The 21,557-nt window shown below is 48.6% G+C and overlaps 1 protein-coding gene across 7 annotated transcripts; it reads left to right on the forward strand.

The window, feature by feature from the left end:
* Positions 1-1,276: 1,276 nt before the first annotated feature.
* LOC148672075 (uncharacterized) lies at positions 1,277-21,274 on the forward strand. 7 transcript variants are annotated; one of them, XM_088627416.1, is made up of 13 exons: positions 1,279-1,636; positions 13,052-13,386; positions 13,841-13,991; positions 14,365-14,547; positions 15,021-15,158; positions 15,885-16,079; positions 16,550-16,793; positions 17,077-17,180; positions 17,263-17,338; positions 17,573-17,763; positions 18,187-18,375; positions 18,765-18,823; positions 19,894-20,267. In XM_088627416.1, exons 2-13 carry the CDS (start codon positions 13,073-13,075, stop codon positions 20,126-20,128), a joined length of 2,079 nt encoding a protein of 692 aa, XP_088483542.1. In that variant the 5' UTR covers positions 1,279-1,636; positions 13,052-13,072; the 3' UTR covers positions 20,129-20,267. The 7 variants fall into 7 exon arrangements, with proteins under 7 accessions (XP_088483544.1, XP_088483542.1, XP_088483543.1 ...); XM_088627417.1 differs by having other exon boundaries at positions 18,768-18,823; XM_088627414.1 differs by having other exon boundaries at positions 1,280-1,636; positions 18,765-18,829.
* The last annotated feature ends 283 nt before the right edge of the window (positions 21,275-21,557 follow it).

Genomic DNA, 21,557 nt, shown 5'->3' on the forward strand with positions numbered 1-21,557 from the left:
CGGTGACATTTTTTCAGCAGAAACTCCCCTGGCTGAGATCCTCCTACAAGCTTCTGGCTAAAGGGAAGGTCGCTGCACGATGAAGGTTCGGGAAGAAAGCAGACGGGCTACAGCAGAGCAAACAAACCGCAGCTGAAAGGGGAAAAAGTGTAGAAGGAGCCATTTCCTTGTGGGGTGCCGCTCAGGGGCTGATGGAAGATGAGCTCAAGGGTCACGCCGATGAAAGTCGGCTCTTTAGCTGGCCAGTCAGTAAAATCAGTAAAAAGAAAGAACATTAAGGGAGATGAACGCTTTCAGTCCCACACTTTTCCTGGTCCGTCACTAGCGTTGGCATTGATCAAGTCATTCAAGTAGTAGCTGCGTCAGGGGGACACCTGACGAAGGCCCCACAGACGAAACATTGTGTTTCTTTTCTTCTCTTTTCAGCAGGGAATAAACCCCTACCTGCTCCTTTGATAAAGTCAGCCCACTACACTAGATCCCCTCAGCATCAATAGTGTAAGGCCAGTCCCGTAGATCCCCTCAGGGTCAATAGTGTAACTCCAGCCCTGTAGATCCCCTCAGGATCAATAGTGTAAGGCCAGCCCTGTAGATCCCCCCAGGATCAATAGTGTAAGCCACCTGGAAACTGGACAGGTGTGTATTGAAAACTGAGGAACAGGAGGCCCCCTTTAGCAGCCTGGAACTAGCTGCACACACATGTGGGAGCTGGTAACCCTGGCGCCCTGTGGAAGTGCCTGGATGGGACCTCAGCTCAATTCGCTGCTAAACCCTAAACCAGCTGGGCGGGTGGACAGGAAGCCTGGCTGTGATCCCTAAACATTCTCCTGTGCTGAAGTACTATTTGATTAAACAATGAGACTCTGCTTTGCCAAATAAATAATGCACACAATGCCAAAGAGCAGCTCCCTGTTAACTGTGCACTCCTCCTCTTGTAGTCTTCACACAGAATTGATTTAAAGACAGCGACGCAAGGGTGTCGTTTTTAAGTTTGCGATTTTTGTTTACTGTTTATAAATCCTGAAGAATACAAGCAATATTTAGAGTTTTTTTTTCCAGATAAAGTCTCGGAGCTAATAATGCTGAAATTATAGTAACAGTGAAACTTTTTGGCTACTACGAACGGAGTCGTGAAAAATAAAGGGAATAAGTCAGTTTAAAGGAAAAGGCGATCCTTTCCACCTGGGCAGTGTTCATGCAGTGGCGCAGTGAAACGACCGTCTGAGCCCTCGCACCCCGGCGCTAGCGCCGAAGGTGTGGCCTCTGACGGGAAGGAGCATCAGATTACCTGTAGCCTCGAAACGCAGGCAAGCCGCCGAGAGTGCAGTGTTTGCTCACCTGTGGCGCTACTCAGAGCGACAGGTTGGTTTCTGGTCAGCACCACCCAGCCTCCTGCTTCTTTGGTGAGATCCCGACAGTTGGCTGGAAACGGAAGAAACGCCGGTCACCGATTTTCCGTCTGCAAGCAAGCCGGTGCGGAAGTCTCTTTATTAGTGTTACATATATACACATTGGGAAAGGTATTATGAGAAATGGACTGATCGGGTAGTGTACTGACCTCCCGTTACTGAGTTCCCCAACAAAGAGATATACAACAATTCTCTCCCTGGCTCTGGTATGAAGAGACAACAGGAGCGTAAGTTTTCAAGAGTTTAACTGTTTTTGTGTGTGTGTGTCTGTGACAGAGGTTTCTTCTAGCGTGTAGTTTCGTTTCTGTTGCATCTCGGGTGGCTTGTGCGTTTGCAGACTCGCACCCTCGCCACTCCTGTGCCGGTGAAATAGTTTGCATTTGTAACAACGTTTCCAAGTGGAGCAAAGACGACACCGGACGCGACACGCTTGAGATTGAGACTGACCTAACGTGGCATCTTGGGGAACACAATCCCGTCGCTGATCTGCGATCTATCTGATAGGACGGAAGCGAACTGATTGTGAGACACCTGCTCCAAAACACTCCGCTTGAGGACACAGGGCAGTCTGCCGGCCTCCGTCCGGACTGGGGCCACGAAGGTCACGTCGTGTCCAGTTAGTGTGAGGGGGGGCTTCAAGCGGTTCATGTCTCCGATCATAGCGAAGAGTTAAAAGTCATTTCGCTTTACAGCTGGTGGCGCTTTTCTCTGATTTACCGTTTGCGTACCGTCACCGCTGGTTTTACCTACAGTAGTGACTCAGAAATGAAATCGCGATTTCTGATCGCGATCAAGGAAGATGCCCACCATATGACTGGGAGACAAAGCCGAGGCTGGGACTGTAAGAGAGTGTTTATCAAGAGAGCTCGGGTCACGAATCTGCACCAATTTTTAAGGTTTATGGCGCAGGATACAAAAGTAGTTTTCTTTTTCTCCGTGCTAGTCTGTCAGCGGTCATGTGATGGTGACGAGAGGCAGGGCCATGAGCGTGTGAGGGCCTCTAGTAAACAGTGTGTAAGCAGCCCTTGGGCCGACACTCGAGGCGTTGCTTAAGAACCGGTTTTTCCTTCGTTTCGCATTAAGGTTATGCCAATAAGTTAAATGAATCACAAGTTACTTTAGGGACGCGCTTTGTCACACCCGCAGGGTAGGGTATCTGGAATAAAAATACAGAAGTGTGTTGTGGAATCTCAAGCCAAGCCCATAGTATAGAGGTCTTCTTGAGGTGTTGGATTAACAGAGTACTATGAGTTGAGTTCGATATTGTGGGGTTTGTTTTCATGGCTTTCACAGTCTCATTTACGTTCCAAATGATGAGCCACATTGTTCTGGCACCCCCAAAAAACCTTCTACATCAGATTTTACTACAGAAACCCCCCGTAAACGCGAAACAGCGTCGGAATATCTCCAGAAATGCAAATGAGTCTCCGAGGGGCCAAACAGAAACACTCCTGTTCTTGGGTTTTAAACTTCAGTGTCTGGGTTTAGAATATTCCCCTGAAGGCGTAGAATTGTTTTAATTTGTCCCGGGGGGCTCGTCCTGTGTGCATGAGAAGTCACTTGTTTCTCTGCTTCACCTGTGGAACCGGCCTGCCTTAACGCTGACGTCTTGTTTTGCTCTTTAACAAAGATGTGGAATCCATCGTACTTCCTCAACCTCTGCTCCCTGATTCAAAGCCGCTCCAAGCTCTCTTATCAACAGGCTGCGGATAAATAATCTCTTTCTTGCCAGTCCCTGCCCCTGGACAGGAGGTAACTGCTGCTAGTAGGGTAACAGCCCCAGGTGTCAGAAACATGAGCTGCTGCCAAGCTGTGCTGCAGTATTGATAGCCCCAGTGAGGGTCTAGTACTGGAGGCTCTTGCCATGCTGGTATTCACACACTGCTTGTCCCCTTTTTTGCAGAGGACAGAATCACGAAATTGAAATTGCAGGGGGAACTGTCCTGGGAAAGCTGAAATAAAGGGTAGACTGGTGTCAAGGCATTAAGGGTCTCCTGGAGCAGAGGGTGACATCCAGCTGTGTGAGAAAAATAAGAACGCGTGTGTTGTGAATGAGCTCAGGTTTATTTTTATTTGTGCTCTAAAACACCTGCGGTCTTGCAGGTAGTACAAGCACTAGAGACAATAAGGGTTAAACAAATGGATAATTAAATGAAAGTACGCTGAGTGGCAGAGGTTTCTGGAATGTTTAATTTAAGGATGATTTTGTGTTTCAGAAACTCCAAAAAGAGAACATAGCCGAGCTTGTACAGCATAATCAGGGCACAGTTCACATCTTTGTGAACCTCGGTAATGTCTGGGTTCTTAGCCTGTATACTGTTCCAGGTCACTTGTATTAGAGATCCTATTATTGAAAAGGTCACAATGTTACAGGAAGGTCTATGGGGAAAAATCTATTACCTTGCAGTAAAATTAAATATTAACAAGTAATACAAATAATTTGATTCACTTTGTATAGGAACTGTTTTTTTTTCCTTTTTTATTACAAAAAAAACCCTCTAGAATCACAGTGTTTCTTTCAATCCTAATGACAGCTGCTGAGCTGTTGATAAAGAAGACTTCTGTGCCTGTCGTGAGTGGTTTCCATAAGAAAGGACTGGCACTGGCATAGGCTAACTTTCTTGTCCTTGTCCTTTGCTGAACATCTCTGCTTATTTATCCTCATCCTGATCCGAGCAGGCAGTACAGAGCCCTGTTTACTGCTTCTGTCGCGGCGTTTTTCCAGGAAGTCGGTGCTCCGGGACACTGCCATCAGGGACAGCTTGCTACGAATAAGTCGGGTCCCAGCGCGATGCTTTTCGTCCGTACAGCAGCTGTCAGTTGATTGAAAACAAGATGGCTGCTGCTGGGACTGCACATTTGCAGCGAGATGTGCTGCAGCAGAAAACAGAATAGCTTCCCCTCTGGACAGGGATAAAAATACCCAGAATGAAAACTGAGGAGTAGGAGCTCAATTCGGTCTCTGTTGTCATCTGCAGAAATGACAGATCAGGTATATTTGATTGGATAACGCTGGATTTAAAGGGAGATTTCCTGGGTTTAAGCAGGGCAAATGTTAATGCAGCAGACATCAGACTGAGCCACATCAATATTGATACGCTTATCTGGAAAGACTGTGCTGGTCTTTTTTTCTTAACACTATGTTACATGGCTTCACAGTGCGCCTTTTTATCAGAACCTTATCAACTTGAAAAAAAGTTCAGATGAAAAGTCCGGCCTTTGTTGTTTGAGGTTGTCAAGTGAAGTGATTTATGTCTAAACTGTTTCTTTAAAGATCTTTTAGGTGATATTTCAGTGATCCTGGTTATTTGCCAGATATTCATTTAATAGCTTAGATTTAAATGTGATATGCATATGAATAATAAAGGTTTTGCTGTAGTAATTCCACCATGCATTCCCTAATGGAGATAACTGAATACTTGATATTTATCAACGGCTTATAGAGATTGCTTCCCTGCAGCTGTCTTAATGCTTGTGGGATTTTTGATTACAGAGCCTTGCTGTATTAAAAAGAGATCTCTGTCCATCAGGTACATCTGCCCCAAGTCTAAATGTGTTTGTGCTTGATTCATTTTGCTCTTGGTGTTGTCTCACAAATATAACTCGGACCTGCAAATAAAAATACTCTAGTCAAATCTGGTAGTGATCTGTAAGTGTTTCTCTGTGCTGTCACACTGGGTTTACAAATCTACCATAAAGACCTGCACATGGTGTTGCAATTTGTAAGACTATGTGGGCAGGAGAAACCTTCCAGACTGGAAAATAAAGCTTAAATGCAGTAAATGTAAACCCAGACCGCAGCCTTTCCATTCTCAGTCTGCTGGTTCAGAGCTGTGATGTATAAAAACAGGCCGGCGCTCGTATAAAAATAAGGACGAAAGAGTCGGGCACCGTACAGAGCCAAGCGCTGAAGCTACAGGAGCGATAAACGGCAAGCGCCTGCAGTGTGGCCGAGTGTGTGGACGTGCGGAGTGTGCTCATCTTGCCAGCGGCCTGGGTGCCACGTCCAGAGGCTGGCACCAGAGCTGCTGTGTTTTCGTCTGGTTTCTTGTTTCTCGTTGTTCTGTTGCAGCAGATCGCTGTGAGGACAGACGACAGGTTTGTTTTTTTTGTAATCTCACACCAGGAAGAAAAAAAAAAACAGCCCTGCAAATGAGACATGGCCTACAGCCCAGTTTCGGACTCACGCTTGAGTCACAAAACAAAATGGCTACAGTGTTTTTTTGTTGTTCTTTATTTAACCAGGCAATCGACAGTAAATTCACATTTACAGCCACGATCAGTACACTGCAGGGCGTTTACTGGGGCGCTCTGTGTGGCTCCTCGAGGCCCCTCAGGGATGGGTGATGGGACTGGAGCCCTGAGCTCACTCACTCCTTGTGCCAACACAGTGCTCCTCCCTGTGGGCTGCCTGCCACCCCCTGGGGGGGCTAAGCAATCGTCAGCGTGTCACCAGCGTGACCTCGGGGGACTCCTGTGAGCCGCCTTGTTTGTCACGACACGGGGCTGGAGCAGAACGAGCAGAATGATCTTCCTCGAACCTGTGCATTTCCCCAGGGCTCCGTCTGTCAGGGAAACGGATCAAGGAGTGAGCAACAAACACCAGGGCTGCAGCTAATTGTTTTTTTCATGAGAGTTTTGGGTGGTATGCTTAATTCAGTGTAACTGCAGTTGTTTTGTCATTTTAGTGCATTGTTAGGATTGTCTGCCTGTTAATTAGGTATGCAGTTTTCTAATGATGATTTTAATCTTGACATAATAACCTATTAAAAAAATCAAATAAATAATGGCATGGCTTTCAGTGCAGACTCCCGTAAGAAGTCTTGAATGGCTTTAAAAAAGCCTGTGTATTTAACACCCAGGAGTTAAGAAGTTAAAAGTAACATTAAAAATAAATGTCAAGGAACTGTCGTAGCCCTTGCAGTTCTCTCATTTTGCCAGCACCCGGCTCCCTCCAAGCGCCAGTCCTGCTGCAGTGAGATTCAGAAGGAGCTCGTCTAAGCTGGTCACCTAGAAGGGAACAGCGAAACAGTCAAGCTAAGAAAAACTTCACCTGTCTGCCTGCTGTAAGAAACATGCGCACACGCAGATGCGCAGACAGGCGCACATGCAGGTGCACGCACACAGCTGTGCCCACAAGCAGGCGCACACGGAGGCAAACGCACACGCAGGCACGGGCCCACGCGCACACACATGCACACACACACACTGGCACACTTTAACCCAGCCAGCACCTCCACCTGGAGAGGAGAGGAAAGTCAAGGCTCCATTCGACCCTCGGTGGCAAACTGCCTGCCTAAACAGTTTAACATCCAGAGCAAGAGGCACTGTCTAGCCCAGTTTGTTGGGGGTGTACGGAACGGGCTGCCCAGCCTTGTGGAAGCCAGGACCCTTGCTGCTTTAAGTAAATGGCTCGATGAGACTCCTCAGATCAACCAGACTCGATGGGCTTGTGACCTTTCCTTTGTTCTTAGGCCGACTAAGGACAAGGCAGTTTCTCCACAGTGGAACTGAAAGGCCAAAATGTCGTCTGCTATACCGCCTCTCCCCCCTCCCTCCCTGTCTCCCAGGCGCGGAGGTGCTGAGGAAGGAGGCTTTGCTCCTTTCTGCCCTGTGCCCCTCTCTTCTGGAGAGAAGAGTGGCTGCAGGTGGGACAGTGCTCACAGCACAGGAGAGGCAGGAGACGCCGCCGGACGGGGGTGCGGGTCGCACACTGTGCTGCGCTCTGTGGAGGGAGTCTCCGCTCCTCAGCCGGCAGCAGATCGGGTGTCGGGGCCGAGTTCTCCCCGCGCTGTCGGCGAGCGAGAGGCAGAAAGGTGTGTTTGCTAGATTTTGGGTGCTTTTGTTCTCCCCATGACAACAGCCTCTCTCACTCCGCTGGAGCAGAGGGACGGGGCCAGCCTGTCTCCAGCGTGTCCCGGAGCGAACAGGGAAGACGGGAATCTCTCCTGACAGCAGCAGAGAGCCCTTCAGGCAGGAGCAGCAGGGGGCTGGGGGGGGGCAGTGTTTATCTTCCTCGCTGGGAAAAAAAGATGTTGTTTTAATGCGACCAGCTTTGTGTGATCTCGACAGCGTGGACTTGCTGTTGATTTATTAATACCCCAGGCGCCTGACACGGGTCCTGAAGGACCGAAGGGGTCACCTTGTTTTGGTAACAAGTTGGCGTTGCCTTTAATTGGATTACTGCATGCCTCGCTTGATGACCCCAACAATTGTACAGCTCGAAGCTTTAAAGATATCTTTACAACAGGCTGGACATACACCAGGGCTCCTTCTGCAGAGAGCAGTCGTCTCATGTAGGCTGGAGTCCTTGTAGGGCCGATGAGGGAACTGTTACACAAGACAAACCAGAGGACAGGCTGGAAGCAGTGGTCAGTTAGAAGATTTATAAATATTCAGCGGATACAGTGACTGCCCACAGAAGGATGGAGAGACCTCTGTGTGCCGTTTGAAAGTCGCAGGGACGAGGCCTGACCCAGGAGACAGCGTGCAGGACGTGTGTTCTGTGCTCCCTGGAATTGCCCAGTGAAGCGCTGTGATTCTCTCTCCCGCATCAGTTCCTCCCGTTTTTTCTTATCTGAATAAAGTTGGGGCGTTGTGACGTGCACCTCCCAGCCCGTCTCGAATAGCAGTCAAAGTAATCACAGGTAGAGCAAGTCCCACAAACACTGAATGTTTGCAGGAGCCCATAGCTGAAGACCACAACAGACCCGGGAGGCCAACGGCACCCCTGTAAGCCAGCGGCAAGCCTGTTGCAGGAACGGATCACACATCACTTGTTTTTTCTAACTCATTTCCCTCCAGGGGGAGGGAGAGCCCTTCCAAGACGGGACCATTATGAGTTTTCCATCCTGAAGCCCTTTTGTGAGCTCACTAAACACGGCAGTTAAACAGGCAGCAGAGCTGCAAACAGAAAGTCAGTTAAGTTAGAAGGAACAAGCATTTAAAGTCACTCTGTAGTTTAATTGCACATTTTCAAGGCCCCCGGCTACACAGAAACACTAAGTGGTGGTATTTTTCATGGATTCTGCAGATCTACTGGGCTATCTAGTACAGGAGCATTAGTAATGCTACTTCTCCTTTCAGAGTTCCCTGTAACATACTACAGCGAAAGGAGAACCACAACAATGACACCAGAGGGAAATCATGGTAAATCCTACAGTGGCAGAGTAGGACAGGATACAGTTTTGGGATATTGCAGGAACTACCAGCTCACTTCTCCACAGTGCAGTGGTCACACTGCATCGTCCTTCACTCATATCAAGCTGTTTCAATGTGTCAGTATTGAAACAGCATCAATGAACTTGCCAGTCGACCCAGACTGTGCGTAAGTGTATTTTTAACAGCCTTACCTCCAGATAAGCAGACGTTCTAAGATCAATGTTCACATACTGTAGTCTCTTATAGTTGGAAGTCTCATTTATTTTTGTGATAGGCGACTCTTTTCTGTGTGTGTATTTATAAATAGCTTTACCACTTATAACCTAAAAGTGGAGGACAAATATTAGTTCAGTGCCTGGAGAAGATGGGCAGAGCTGTGTTTGTTCCTAGATTCCCAGGAACTGCTTTATTGCTGGGCTGCAGTCCAGGGCCATGAATCAAACAGGCTGGCCAAGAATAGGCAAGGCACCTTACTTTGATGTAATCGAAAGCTCATTTTAACAGAACTAAAGTGGTCCTGCTTGTCTCAAAGCTCACTGCTCACTGCCAAACACACTGTTTGTGCTAATCCAATTGCCATTCATCTGTACCCAGAGAGACTAAAGTCGTAGACACTTTGTTAATATCTACAGGCTACTTGGTAAGAGACAATGATCAACAAATGAGTATCTTACAATTGTTCTTGTCCCAGTTTCTTACTTTTTTATCCTTTAATGATTTTCCTGAGGCAGAATTAAAAATGTCAATTAAGTATAAACTATTTGACTGTTCATGTCTGAAACTATCTAGGTCACCTCTTTTCAATGTGACACCACTTCATAGAATTATAACTTTGGAAATATATTTCAGGATGGGCTCCTTTTATTCTTATTCCAACAAGCTTTAAGCATAGTTTTGCCTCATGCCTTTTCTTATTTCTGTAAAAGGGAAATTGAGAAAGGCCCCTTTCTTAACCAGATATCAGAACGTGCAGTGGTGGGACTCATCACATACTGCCACACCAGCAGGGGGCTGTCCTTCCTCTTGTGTCCCCTTTCCAAACCAATAGTCCAGTATGATGGCAGTACTGCAGGAGGTGGAGGTCTTTGTTAAAAGACATTAAACTGAGGTTCTGACTGCTTCACCATGACAGGTCCCAGAGCACTATTCATGAGAGTAGGACTGTTAACTGTGGTGTCCTGGCTAAATTCCACTCTGGGACTGTATAATTTGGCCATCCTAAAGTTCCCTTAATCTAACTGGTGAAGCAGTTTCTCACTTTCTCTGATCTGATCTGCTTCCAAGACACAACATACTAACGCAGTGTCTGTTACAGGCCATCTCTTCATTTCTCCCACATAAAACATCCAAATAATCACCTCTCTGATTCTGATTCAGTCTGTTGTGTTTTCTTGTAAAGGCTCTGTGTCTCAGGCTCAAGCCATCTCAAGAAAAATAATTTTTCTGAGGAGCCAAAATGAAACCTGACCCAATTTTAAGTACAGGATCCAGGTCAGTATGTCACACGCAATGAATAAAGCTGGAAACTTGATATGTCCATATACTCCTGCTGAAACCCGTCTCCTGTTTCACTCAGATTGCTGAAGATCTGTGCGCAGGCAGCTTTGTCTTGCCATGCTGAAGAAACTTAAAGCCCTGCAGCAAAGAATACATTTGCACAGTATTATTTTTAAACAATGATTGAAATTCTTCACAGTATTATGTTATCTATCCACCCCTTTATTCCCAAAAAGACAGAAAGGAACCTTTCCTTACATTCAACAAAAAGCAACAGTGAGACAGCAAAGGATTTTTTTTACTTTCCTTGGGTATAATTATATAGATGTATAAACACCTTGGGTATATATGATCCATACTCGTTATTGAGAATGTACAGGCGTGTTCTCTGCTGGTGTTTTTTTTTCAAATTGCTGCATATTGCATATCTGCATTGTCGTCAAACTTTCTCAGACTCGAGCTGCTTCCATGCTTGTTTGATAGTCAGAATTGTGCCCTTGTGTGTGAAGCATATGTTATACTGAAATGTGGAAAGGAATTGCAACTGGTATCAACCCTGTACCATTTCCTGAGATTCAGGGCTCCCCTCATTGTCTGTTGTCTGAAGTGTATCCAAATAAATTGTCTTTTCACAGACCCCAGCTTGCTCTCCATGGGACACACAGACAGGGAGAGAAGCCTGGGGTCAGAGCACAGGGTCAGCCATTTATACTGCGCCCCTGGAGCAGCGGGGGTGAAGGGCCTTGCTCAGGGGCCCAACGGAGTAGGACTCCTCTGCCGGCCACGGGATACGAACCGGAAACCTTCCAGCCACAGGCGCGGATCCTGAGCCACAGAGCTTCCACACCGCCCTCAAAAAGCATTAGCTGACCCCGACGTGATTTGAACACGCGGCCTTCGGATCTGGAGTCGGACGCGCTAGCGTTTAATACGTTGACACCCCCAGCTGTTCTGTCGGCAGCAAGAGTGAGCAAGAACAGGAGAGGCTGTTTAAAGTTCTGTGTGCTAAAACTGCTGGAATCAATACCCTTGAAGCAGGGTATCTTTGAAAGTCAGGACTGATGTGCAGAAGCAGTGAAAGGTCTAAACGAGTAATCGGATGTACAGTATTAAAGACATCAGCAGGCGCTGGGGATTTAGAGCTCAGCGGGAAGGAGGGAGAACCAGCAAGCACAGGCGTTCCCTAGGGCTTTGGATCAGAAACACTGTGTACAAGCACCGGCTCCTGAAGAGCAGTGAGAAGCTATTTAATTGGTCCAAATAAGCCAGTATTGAGCAGATTTAAGTTTTTAAGAGCTGAGATGGAATAAAGGCTGCTGGCAACCAGCAGTCTAGGACCAGGACTGCCCAACCCTGCTCTAGTTCAAGACCAGGACCTGGGCAGGAGATGCCCAGTTTAAACTACACTCAAAACCTCCATTTTCTAACCAACAGTATAATAGGGATAGACATCCCTATTACACAGGGACACAGGGAAAGACAATGTACTGGGCCTGGAAACTAAGCAGAGAAACTAAGCTGAGATCTGGAAGGATTTAAACAAAGAGTTACGGTCAGTATAATGGTGATTCTTGGGGAAAAAAGGAGCTGAATTCCCCTAATTGTAAATTTTCCTCTAAGCAACTGGCTGCTGTTGTGGTGTACAACACATATGTTTATGACAGGCACTAAAACCTTATTAACAGTGTTTGCCTCACCTGCCTGCCACCAATTTCTCAATACACTGTTCTGTCTGTCAGGCTGATAAGACTTTTATTACTGGGCTCTGTGACCTTTGGAGCCCAGTGTTTAGCGAGAGAGGGAGAGCTGGGAGGGAAGGGGACAGTAGAGGGGCTGTTGGTTAAATTGGCTTTGCCAGGAGCACTGGACAGGGTCAGTAGTGGCTAAACCCGTCTCTTATGGTGAACAAGTCTCCTTGCCTAGTGAGCAAACAATCACTTCTCCATCCTTGTAATTTACTGACAAAGTAACGTTATTGGAGGGGGGTTGACTTCAAGGGCATGTCGTATTAGATCACGACATACAAAGTATCTGTGTGTTGTCTCCAGAAACACCTTATGAGCCACTGATTACGTGGAGGTTGACAGGCACTCTGTTGCCTGGGGAGCAGGAAAAAAGCCATTGTAAAACTGGGCTGTTTGAAAAGGGTTTCCCCTACTGGGAGCTAAAGGAAAAAAAAACCTCTGTACAGCTCCTAGAATCTCCTCTGCAGATGTACAGCCACTCAATTAACACATTGTGACAGTCTGCCTCTGCAAGTTCAGGCAATCCTCTGTACCACTAATATATTCTGAATTCTTCTGCAATACAAGTCACAGGCTACGAATCACTGACTGAGCCTTTTTTCCTGATGGGGTCTAACCAGATGAGATTTTTGTGCGGCGCTGCCGTAATTGTGGCTTGAATTATGATGTCTAATTACAGGTTGAGCAGTAAATCTCAGAGTCGGGCCCTCTTATCTTTCCAACACAGGACTCTGCTGATCAAGTTCTGGAGGTTCTCCGATGTTTCCACCAGATTTTTAATCTAGCATGATTACAATTAATGTTTTTTTTACAAACATAAAAGTCAGTTTCCTAATTTATGGAAGCCGTGTACCACAACCAAGATAAGAGCACTGGAGTTTACTGAATACACGACTAGGTCAGAGAAAGCCACCGTGATCCCAGATCGCTCCTTTAATTACAGCTGTTTTATATCTCTGAGAGGACTCCTCCATGTAGATTTCTCTCTCCTTCTAAGATCTTCTGTCTAACTTAGTCAAATGTTATACGTTTGTGGTTAGAATTGATTCCAGCTTGATAGTTTTATACTGGAAAACTGTCAGCCGCAGCAAGAAGGAACACATAGCGTTCCAGCCTGTGCTGTGCCTGACCTTGCAATGACTGAAGCCGGACTGACGTCTTTCCCAGGTGTCAATGGGGTGATTCTCTGTGGCCCCTCCAGACCGCTTGGCCAACGGCTCTTCGTCTCCCATCCTGCAGGTTGTCCTCTGTGATGCCAAGATGCCCGGAGATTCCCCAGTGGGAGGAACAGGGAGCTCTGGTGGCCAACTCAACCCTCTTGGCCTCCGCAGCCTGGAGGCCCTAGGCTGCCGCTGGCATGAGGAGGACCAGCGAGAGGCCCTTGACGGACACGAGGCCCCCGATGGCCAGGCCCGCCGTGGGGAACTGGACCCGGAGCCGACTCCTGAAGTCAGCCAGTACCTCATCCCACTGGAGATGAATGGAAACCACCTATATCCAGCACCTCCGCTGGTGATGGGGTGCCAAAATACCCACTGCCATGTTTGCAACACCTCCTTGGAAATGCATATCCAGTGAGTATGGTTGTGCTCATGCTTTTCTTTCTTCTCGAAGAAGAGACCAACGTACTGGGGCTGGAAACTAGGCAAGGCTGAAATCTGGGAGGACTGAAACGAAGAGTTATGGGCACAGAGAGAAAAGCATCCAAGCTGTGCAATTGATATTTGTCCTCTGGAGTCTTTCAGTCATTTTTTGGTTTCTCACAACATGTGCCTGCAAGCGAGCAGGTAAGCATGACATAAAGGACAGGTGATCTCTCGGATTATTGCGCTGTGTGCTAGTGTGTACAGTAGCATCGGTGACTTCTGCGAGCACTCTAATGAAAGGTGAGGGTCATTGGGTCTTCCAGTCCAATTTAAACTTTCAATCTTAGTTGTAGTCCGGTGTGTATATAAGCCGTGTAGTAGCACTTGTTTCACAAAGCCAGGGTCCTTGTTGAATCCAGCATTGTGTGTCTGTGTATCTGAGGCTGGAGCAGGGCTGGAGGCTGTGGCAGCAGTTCCTGAAGGCCCACTCACACTTCGGCGACTGGCTGCGATTGGCTGAGAGCTCTGCCGCCAACCCCAACTCCGCCCAGGTCCCGTACATCACTGCCAAGGAGGAGCTGAGGAAGTTTGAGGTGAGGCGAAAGCATCCGGGCCAGCTAAGATTAGCCTCTTCCTTTCCAGGCCTGCACATTAGGGCTCAGAAATAAAAACTCGCATCTCTCTCACCTGGAGACAATTCTTCCAGTCCTCATGCAGGTGAAAGCAACACTAAATACCATCAAAGAACAGAGTTTGATATCCCTGCATTTTAGAGCCACAGGCTGGTTTCTTGCTGGGAATGTCCTTGGTTTGCAATGCAGCTTTAATTAAGCTGTCAAAGGCTAAAGCTAATGAAGACATGTGACCCAAAACCTTGGCTTGTCAGGCAGGGTTCTCCTAAGCCTAATTGTGCGAAGCGTGTCTCAGCTGCGGTGTGTTCCAGTGAGGTGTTGTCTTTGGCGCCAGGGCTTGCAGAGGGAGGTGAGAGCTCGTCTGTCTCAGCTGCAGTCCATGAACATGCAGTACCGGTGCCTGGCGAGGGTCTACGGCTGTGAGGTGGGCACAAAACTGCAGCTCCTCTTCCAGGACAGCAGCCAGCGCTGGGACCTCCTCAGCAGGACCGTGGACAACGTGTGCCGCAGGCTCAAGGTTGACTCTTCAAGCCCCTCTCCAGAAACACCCCCTCGGGGAACCACTTGTTTGCACAACACCAATGCAGAATGCAACATCTAGGCTTCGGGGACGGTGCAAACTGAGAAACATCCTGAGCATGGCAAGAAACAAACCCACAGCACTGCCCAGCTCTTTGGTGTGGTGAGATGTGTTCACACTGTAGGCAATACAACTATGCTAATAGCCCAAGGCAATGAGACAGTGGAACCAGATGATGAGAAGCAAGTTAATGCACAACTGCTAAATCACAGGGGAAGCATGCACCTTACAAAAGCTATATCAGGACAACAACACGAAACCCACAAGATAGAGACAACTGGTAAAAACACCTGTACTAATTCATTACGCGGAAGAATGGGAGATGTTTCCTCCCCCCATGAAACAGAACAGCTAATGGATGGGACTGCCAGTGCACTGGTGAATGTGTTGTATCTTCTGGTCTTCTGCAGCACTTTGTCAACCAGCGGGAGGAGTTTGAAAGCGAGAGAGAGGACATCGCCATCTGGCTGGCAGAGCTGAACCTCCGGCTGACTGAAGTGGAGCACTTCTCTGGGAACAACAGCTCGGAAAAGATGAAGGAGCTGCAGGTGAGAGGGAGGGAGAGATGCAGGAGGGGAGGAGAGATGCAGGAGCTGCAGGTGAGAAGGAGGGAGAGATGGAGGAGAGATGCAGGAGAGATGAGGAGAGGGGAGGAGAGATGAAGGAGAGATGGGGAGAGGGGAGGAGAGATGAAGGAGGGATGGGGGAGAGATGAAGGAGGGATGGGGGAGAGGGGAGGAGAGATGAAGGAGGGATGGGGGAGAGATGAAGGAGGGATGGGGGAGAGGGGAGGAGAGATGGGGAGAGGGGAGATGAAGGAGCGATGGGGAGAGGGGAGGAGAGATGGGGAGAGGGGAGGAGAGATGAAGGAGAGATGGGGGGGAGGGGAGGAGAGATGAAGGAGGGATGGGGGAGAGGGGAGGAGAGATGGGGGGGAGGGGAGGAGAGATGAAGGAGGGATGGGGGAGAGGGGAGGAGAGATGGGGAGAGGGGAGGAGAGATGAAGGAGAAATGGGGGAGAGGGGAGGAGGGATGGGGGAGAGGGGAGGAGAGATGAAGGAGGGATGGGGGAGAGGGGAGGAGAGATGAAGGAGAGATGGGGGAGAGATGAAGGAGAGATGGGGGAGAGATGAAGGAGGGATGGGGGAGAGATGAAGGAGGGATGGGGAGAGGGGAGGAGCTACAGTGACATACAATCAGAGGCCCGCGGCGGTGACGCTGTGTGTTGAGCTCGCTCCTCACTGGGCTGACTGGCGGGAGGTGTGTGCGCGCAGACCTTCCAGGTGCTGGTTGGGGAGAACGCGGAGCGGCTGACCGGCCTGCTGGAGTGGGGCGAGAGGCTGATCCAGCGCAGTGAGCCTGGCGACGCCGAGGAGATCGAGGAGGAGCTGCAGGAGCTGCTGCTGTACTGCGCCCGGGTCTTCGACGGGGTGGCGCGGCTGCACACGCGTCTGCTCAGCATGCGACTGGTGAGCTCTGGCACTCCCCTCCTGCAGAACTCCAGGGCGGCTCATTTCCCATCAGCACCACTTGAGCGAATTACTGGCTTTATTGGAGTAAACACGCTCTGTTTCTGGTCTTTCAGCCATTGAGCGTTTTAGGTTACCTAGAACACCTCCAGGTCTGTAATGATCTGTGCTGATCCTGAACACAGGGATGGTCAGCTGTCTTCCTGCACCAGCATCCTGCAGCTTTCAGGGGTGAAGTTTAATGCGACACCCATTTCAGACCTGAGTGGTTGTTTTGATAAGCCATGTACAATTAAATTGCCCCCTTGGGATGAATGAAGTATTTGGAGTTGGAATAAAGTCCTGATGTCTGTCTCCTGAATGCAGGGCTGGGCTCAGGAGTGAGCGTTGCGAACTCCTGCGCTGTGTGCTCAGCGGTGTTCAGGTGTGCTGGGTCCTCCCTCACTCCCGTCCTACCTTCCGTCCCCCAGGTGTTCGAGGAGGACTTGCTGTTGGACCAGCACTCCGGCTCCGACTCGGAGGCGCAGTGGGAAGACGAGGGGATTTACGACCGGAGCAGCGTGTCGGATCCTCAGCGCTCCCTCTCCCCTGCCGCAGGCCTGGGTCCCGGCTCCAGCCTGGACTCCCTGGCCCTGGAGTGGGACCCCTCCGTGGACGTGGGGGGGTCCGGTTCCCACGACGACGCCGACTCCTCCTACTTCAGCGTCATCACGGGTAAGCCACGCGCCTCCCCGGAGAGGATAGGAGAACTGACTCCGGCTGCTAAACTTCCAATTTCCCAGATTTCTTACGAGTAAAGCTTGCAGATCCTCCCTAGTGCCCCATCCAGGGCTGGCGGCAAACATATTTCTCTTCTGTCCCTGTATCACTCCCACACCCCTGCCTGCTGACCCTGCTGGGGCAGGCAGGCAGGTTTCGGGAGAGGTGAAAAACATTGGTCTTGACTGGTGGCTTCAAATTAAAATGTATGAAAGTCAGACATCATTTTGTTTCACAGGGCTGCCCCATAAGGAAGACAGCTTGTCCAAGGACACGTGTGCCAACAGAAGGAGTTTCCTGAGTTCGCTGGGGTCGCAGTCTGACGTGATCACCGCAGACGTGGTGAGGCCCCCGGGTTCATGTAATGAGCTAGCTCTGGATGGAGATAAGAGGCTCATGGTTTGTTCCCCTGTGTTTGCTTCAGGGCACAGAATGCGATGTGGGATACGAGGGCTCGAGACGGCCTGGCCCCTCTGCACTGCCAGGCAGCCTGGAGTCAGGTAAGGCACTGGGCCTGCGGGACGCACACACACACCTGCACACCACAGCCATGCGCAGCGCTGTCTGCAGCTCAGCCTGGAGCGACAGGGCCCTGCCATTAGAAAATGAGCACCTCAAACTCAGTGCGTTTGTCTTATCACAGAGCATTCCTCCTCATCCTTTTGCCTCAGCTTCATTCAATACCTTCGCACACCTGAGTAGAATTCATTCGAACATTCCGGTGTGTTTTTCAGGTGAAGACAGTCCTCACCACATTTCTGGGCCACGTTTGACGTCCAGTGGACACCTGGCTGAGCCTGTGACCTTTGACCCAGAGCGCATCAGTGCGTGGCTGGGGCAGACGGAGTCACCTCTGCGTCAGGCCCCCAGAGCACTGGAGGTGCCGGCTCACGGTGAAGCCCTGGAGACTGACGACACTCGGAAGGTACTGACTGTATAAATCGCCTGTCCAAAGATGACCTGTGTAGATGATTGTTTTACTCTGCAATCAAAAACTCTGGACAGGGCTAAACACAGAAGTGCAGTTCACCTGACAGAACCCTGTTGAGTGCTTAGCTTAGTGGTCAGCCTTGGGTTTCATTTCAAATGATCTCTGAACTGTGGTTCAACACTGTACAGCTCCTTTTGTTTAGAAATGGATGGTTTGGGGGTGCCTCATAAGACCTGCTGGTGTGCACCAGCGCTCCACGTTCTGCGCCCATTATCTCCCGAAAATCCACCTCATTGGAGCGGAGAGGGAGTGTTAATCACTACTGCTATCAGAGCTGTAGAAGCCTGGAGACTTCACTGTCGGGGGCTCTGTGGCGTAGCTGCGTGAACAGTGACTCTGTCTATATCCCTGTGCCAGTGCTTCAGGCTGCCTCAGGAGGGGATGCCATGTGTCCCAGGAAATGCCTCTCCTCTTCACCTCACTTCCGGTCCTGCTGGGGAGGAGCGGAGCGCCCGGAGTCGGACACAAGGGAAGGTGTCGGACGCGAACGGCCCCGCACCGTGGAGCAGACGCAGGAGACACCCAGACGTGCACCCGGGCATGCAGGTTAAACATTCGCTCGTTTACGTGTTTGTTTCAAGCCCTAGTGTGGACAGCCCTGGTGCTCCCAGCTGTATAGCTGGGTAATGCCTTTACTAGGGTGACTAGCACCCCATCTCTGGAGGACTCAGGTAATCGGGTACTCTCTTCTCCCAGTTCAACAGAAACCAGACTAAGGGAAGGTCTAGACTTGAGTGCTGACCCAGAGCAGACATGGCTGTAGTATAGAGAAATGCCACATTCATTTATATCAGACCTGAGGCGCACTGGTGACATCCAGTCTTCCCACAATACCGTAGCGCCTGTAGTGGAAATGTCATCTTACACCCAGAGATATCCACCCCCACCCTCGGCCACTCCCCACCTTGTCTTTCTTTCACCTCTTCTGTTTGCAGCAGGTCCAGGACAAGAGCATCAACTGCCCTGGCATCCCCGAAGTCAAAATCAACATCGATACCGAGTAAGAGCTTTGTTACCTCCTGGAATTCAATCAGACCAGCTTAGCTGGAACAAGAGAATCGGATCCTCTTCCTTTCCTCCTGCTGCCTTTCAGCAGACAGCTCAAGGCTTTATTCCTGAAACTAACTTGTAAAGGGCATTTCTAGATATAGAGTTAGAGAATCAGTAAGATTACGGTATTAAACTGTTAACAGGGATTCTGAGTTTTCATATTTCCCCCTACGTCAGTAAAGTGCTATTTTTGTACTGTGAAACAACAAAACTGTCATTTATAATGTTCATTTTTCAGAAACAAGGAGAACACAGGAGGAACGTAGTGCAAACTGAAGCACATGATTAGAATGGCAAACATAAAAATTGCTAAAAACAGCTTTATGTCTTTTATAAAAATTTGTGTACATAACTAAAAAATATATTTTAACAAAATTTGGCACTCACAACGTGACGCATGCTGTTTGACAGTGAACGCGCCTCTTAGTTGTAGCTAATTTTCAACCACATTCCTACAATAAAGGAGAAAATACAGAGCAGAACAAATTCTAACCCAGAAGTTCAGCTGGGTGCTGTGAATGACGTGAGTCCCCTCCTTTATATCCTGAAAATCACTTTGGGATCCTTTGGAATAAAAACACTCTACAAATGGAAGCAGATTTTACTTTTCTTTATTCATCCGTCTGGGTTACTGCAACCACAGTACACTGCAGCCTGGATGGGGTGCCAGACAATTGCTGGGCACAAGCACACAGGGACAATCTGGGGGCGCTAAATAACCCAGCGGGCTGCAGAAGAAACCAGAACACCCCGAGAGTACCTGCACAGACCCGGGGGAACATGCAAGCTCCGCACAGAGTCCTCCGCACGGGTCTGCGTTGGGCCCCATGTCTGAAGACAGGAGAGGCAGCTACACTATCTGCCACACCACTGTGCTGCTCACTGTTGCTTCATAATGATTAAACACCCACTGTGTGATCACTGTGTCATACAGTACTGTATGTGCTGTAATATATTCACATTGCACAAGTGTGCCTCTGCCTGACGCCGTCTCCCTGTGTTTTGCCTCTGCAGAGCGGAGTGCGTCCCACAGAGCAGGACCGGTCGAGCTGCCCGGCGGCGCCACGCCCCCGTGCTCCTGCGCTTGGCCAAGGCCGCCCTCTTCCTCTTCCTCTCGCTGGCCCTCGTCCTGGCCCTCCTGCGCCAGCTCCCGGCCGGCGCCAGCGACCCCCGCTGCCATCGCGCCAACACCTTCGCCCGCTCCCTGCGGCTCATGCTGCACTACGTCAACGGCCCGCCCCCCACGTGAAGGAGCCTCGAACCCGTCTCCAGGTTTACACGGCGCGTGGAGGACGATGGCGATGCCTGCGAGCTGACATGCCTTTCAGGGCTGTGGAAATGAAGGAACTGTCTTCCTTTCACGGAGACATGGAAAGTCCCATTAAGAAAAGCAAGGACATTAATGAAAGGTAAATATTTTTCAGGAACACGTTAAGAAAACGGCTGCATGCACCTTGTGGCTCTACACTTCAAATACTGTTTTCTTGTAACCAGATTTGTCTATTTTCGGAGTAGGTAGTCTAAAGAGACCACTTCACTGGTTACTGTAGCAGTGTAGAATTCTGAGGGTCACCTTTGAGATGAGATGAGACAGTTCTTTTGCACTGTGATCTACAGAAGAATGTGCCTTGAACTCTGTGCTTTATGTTGTGAGCCTCTGTTAGAGTGTTTGTCTTGAGAACAGGATTTGCAACACAATCTGACTGAAACCTGTCTTGTGATAAATACTTCCATTCCATCGCACACACTTCTCACACAGACACCTGGGCTGTGTTTCGACTCACGGCCTCCAGCTGTGTGCTGGAGATGCTACATTTTAAACCATCCACATGTGCTGGATGAGAAGTCATCCTCAAAATCATTGCATGATTGTGATCCTTTGTTTTTGTGTGCTCAGAGAAAACCAACATCACAGATGGAATTTTGTACAATAAAATTTAGTAGTGCAGAAAGTATGTGAGTTTTTATACGAAGGGAGGTCTGTCCTGTCAGCATCAGTCTTACGCAGGTAGGTTGTTCTATTATCTTCGTTCCTCTGACACCGGTCTCCTGTCTGTCTCCCATGTCTGTCTACACTCTATTGGTGACATAGACTTCTCCTGCTGCACCCCAAAACTCTGGAATTCTCTCCTCAGGGATATCAGAGAGTGAATTAGAGTCCGGACTCTAAACCTTTCTCTTCAGGCTTTTACTTAATTAACATCTGTGTCTTCTCCACTTTCTCAAGACTATGCATCTTCTGCTGCAGTTCTAACTGTTTGTGTTTCTTATATGTGCTTATTTTGAATTTCGCTATCCTAAAAACAGTTTTTAACCCTTTTTTACACCTACTATAAAGTGCTTTAAGATGTTACTTTTAAAGTTGCTATATAAATAAAGATGATGATGATGATGATCTATCTATTATTATTATTATTATTATTATTATTATTATTATTATTATTATTATTCTGTTAGAAAATGGATGGATACATTGTTATTTGTGACATGCCTCAAAGATGCAAAACTTTCAAAGGAGATCTATGAACATTATTCTGGAGAATTGTAAACAGTACTATTTTGTGTCTGAACAAATTAATCTCATCTCATATTGATCTTGAATAATGTGCTGCCACCAGTATACAGTCTATACAGAGAACACCTGAATGAATACTTTGATAGTTATTTGTATTTTAGCA

This window comes from Lepisosteus platostomus, chromosome 4, assembly GCF_059453375.1.
Source record: "Lepisosteus platostomus isolate fLepPlt1 chromosome 4, fLepPlt1.hap1, whole genome shotgun sequence".
NCBI classification, from domain to species: domain Eukaryota; kingdom Metazoa; phylum Chordata; class Actinopteri; order Semionotiformes; family Lepisosteidae; genus Lepisosteus; species Lepisosteus platostomus.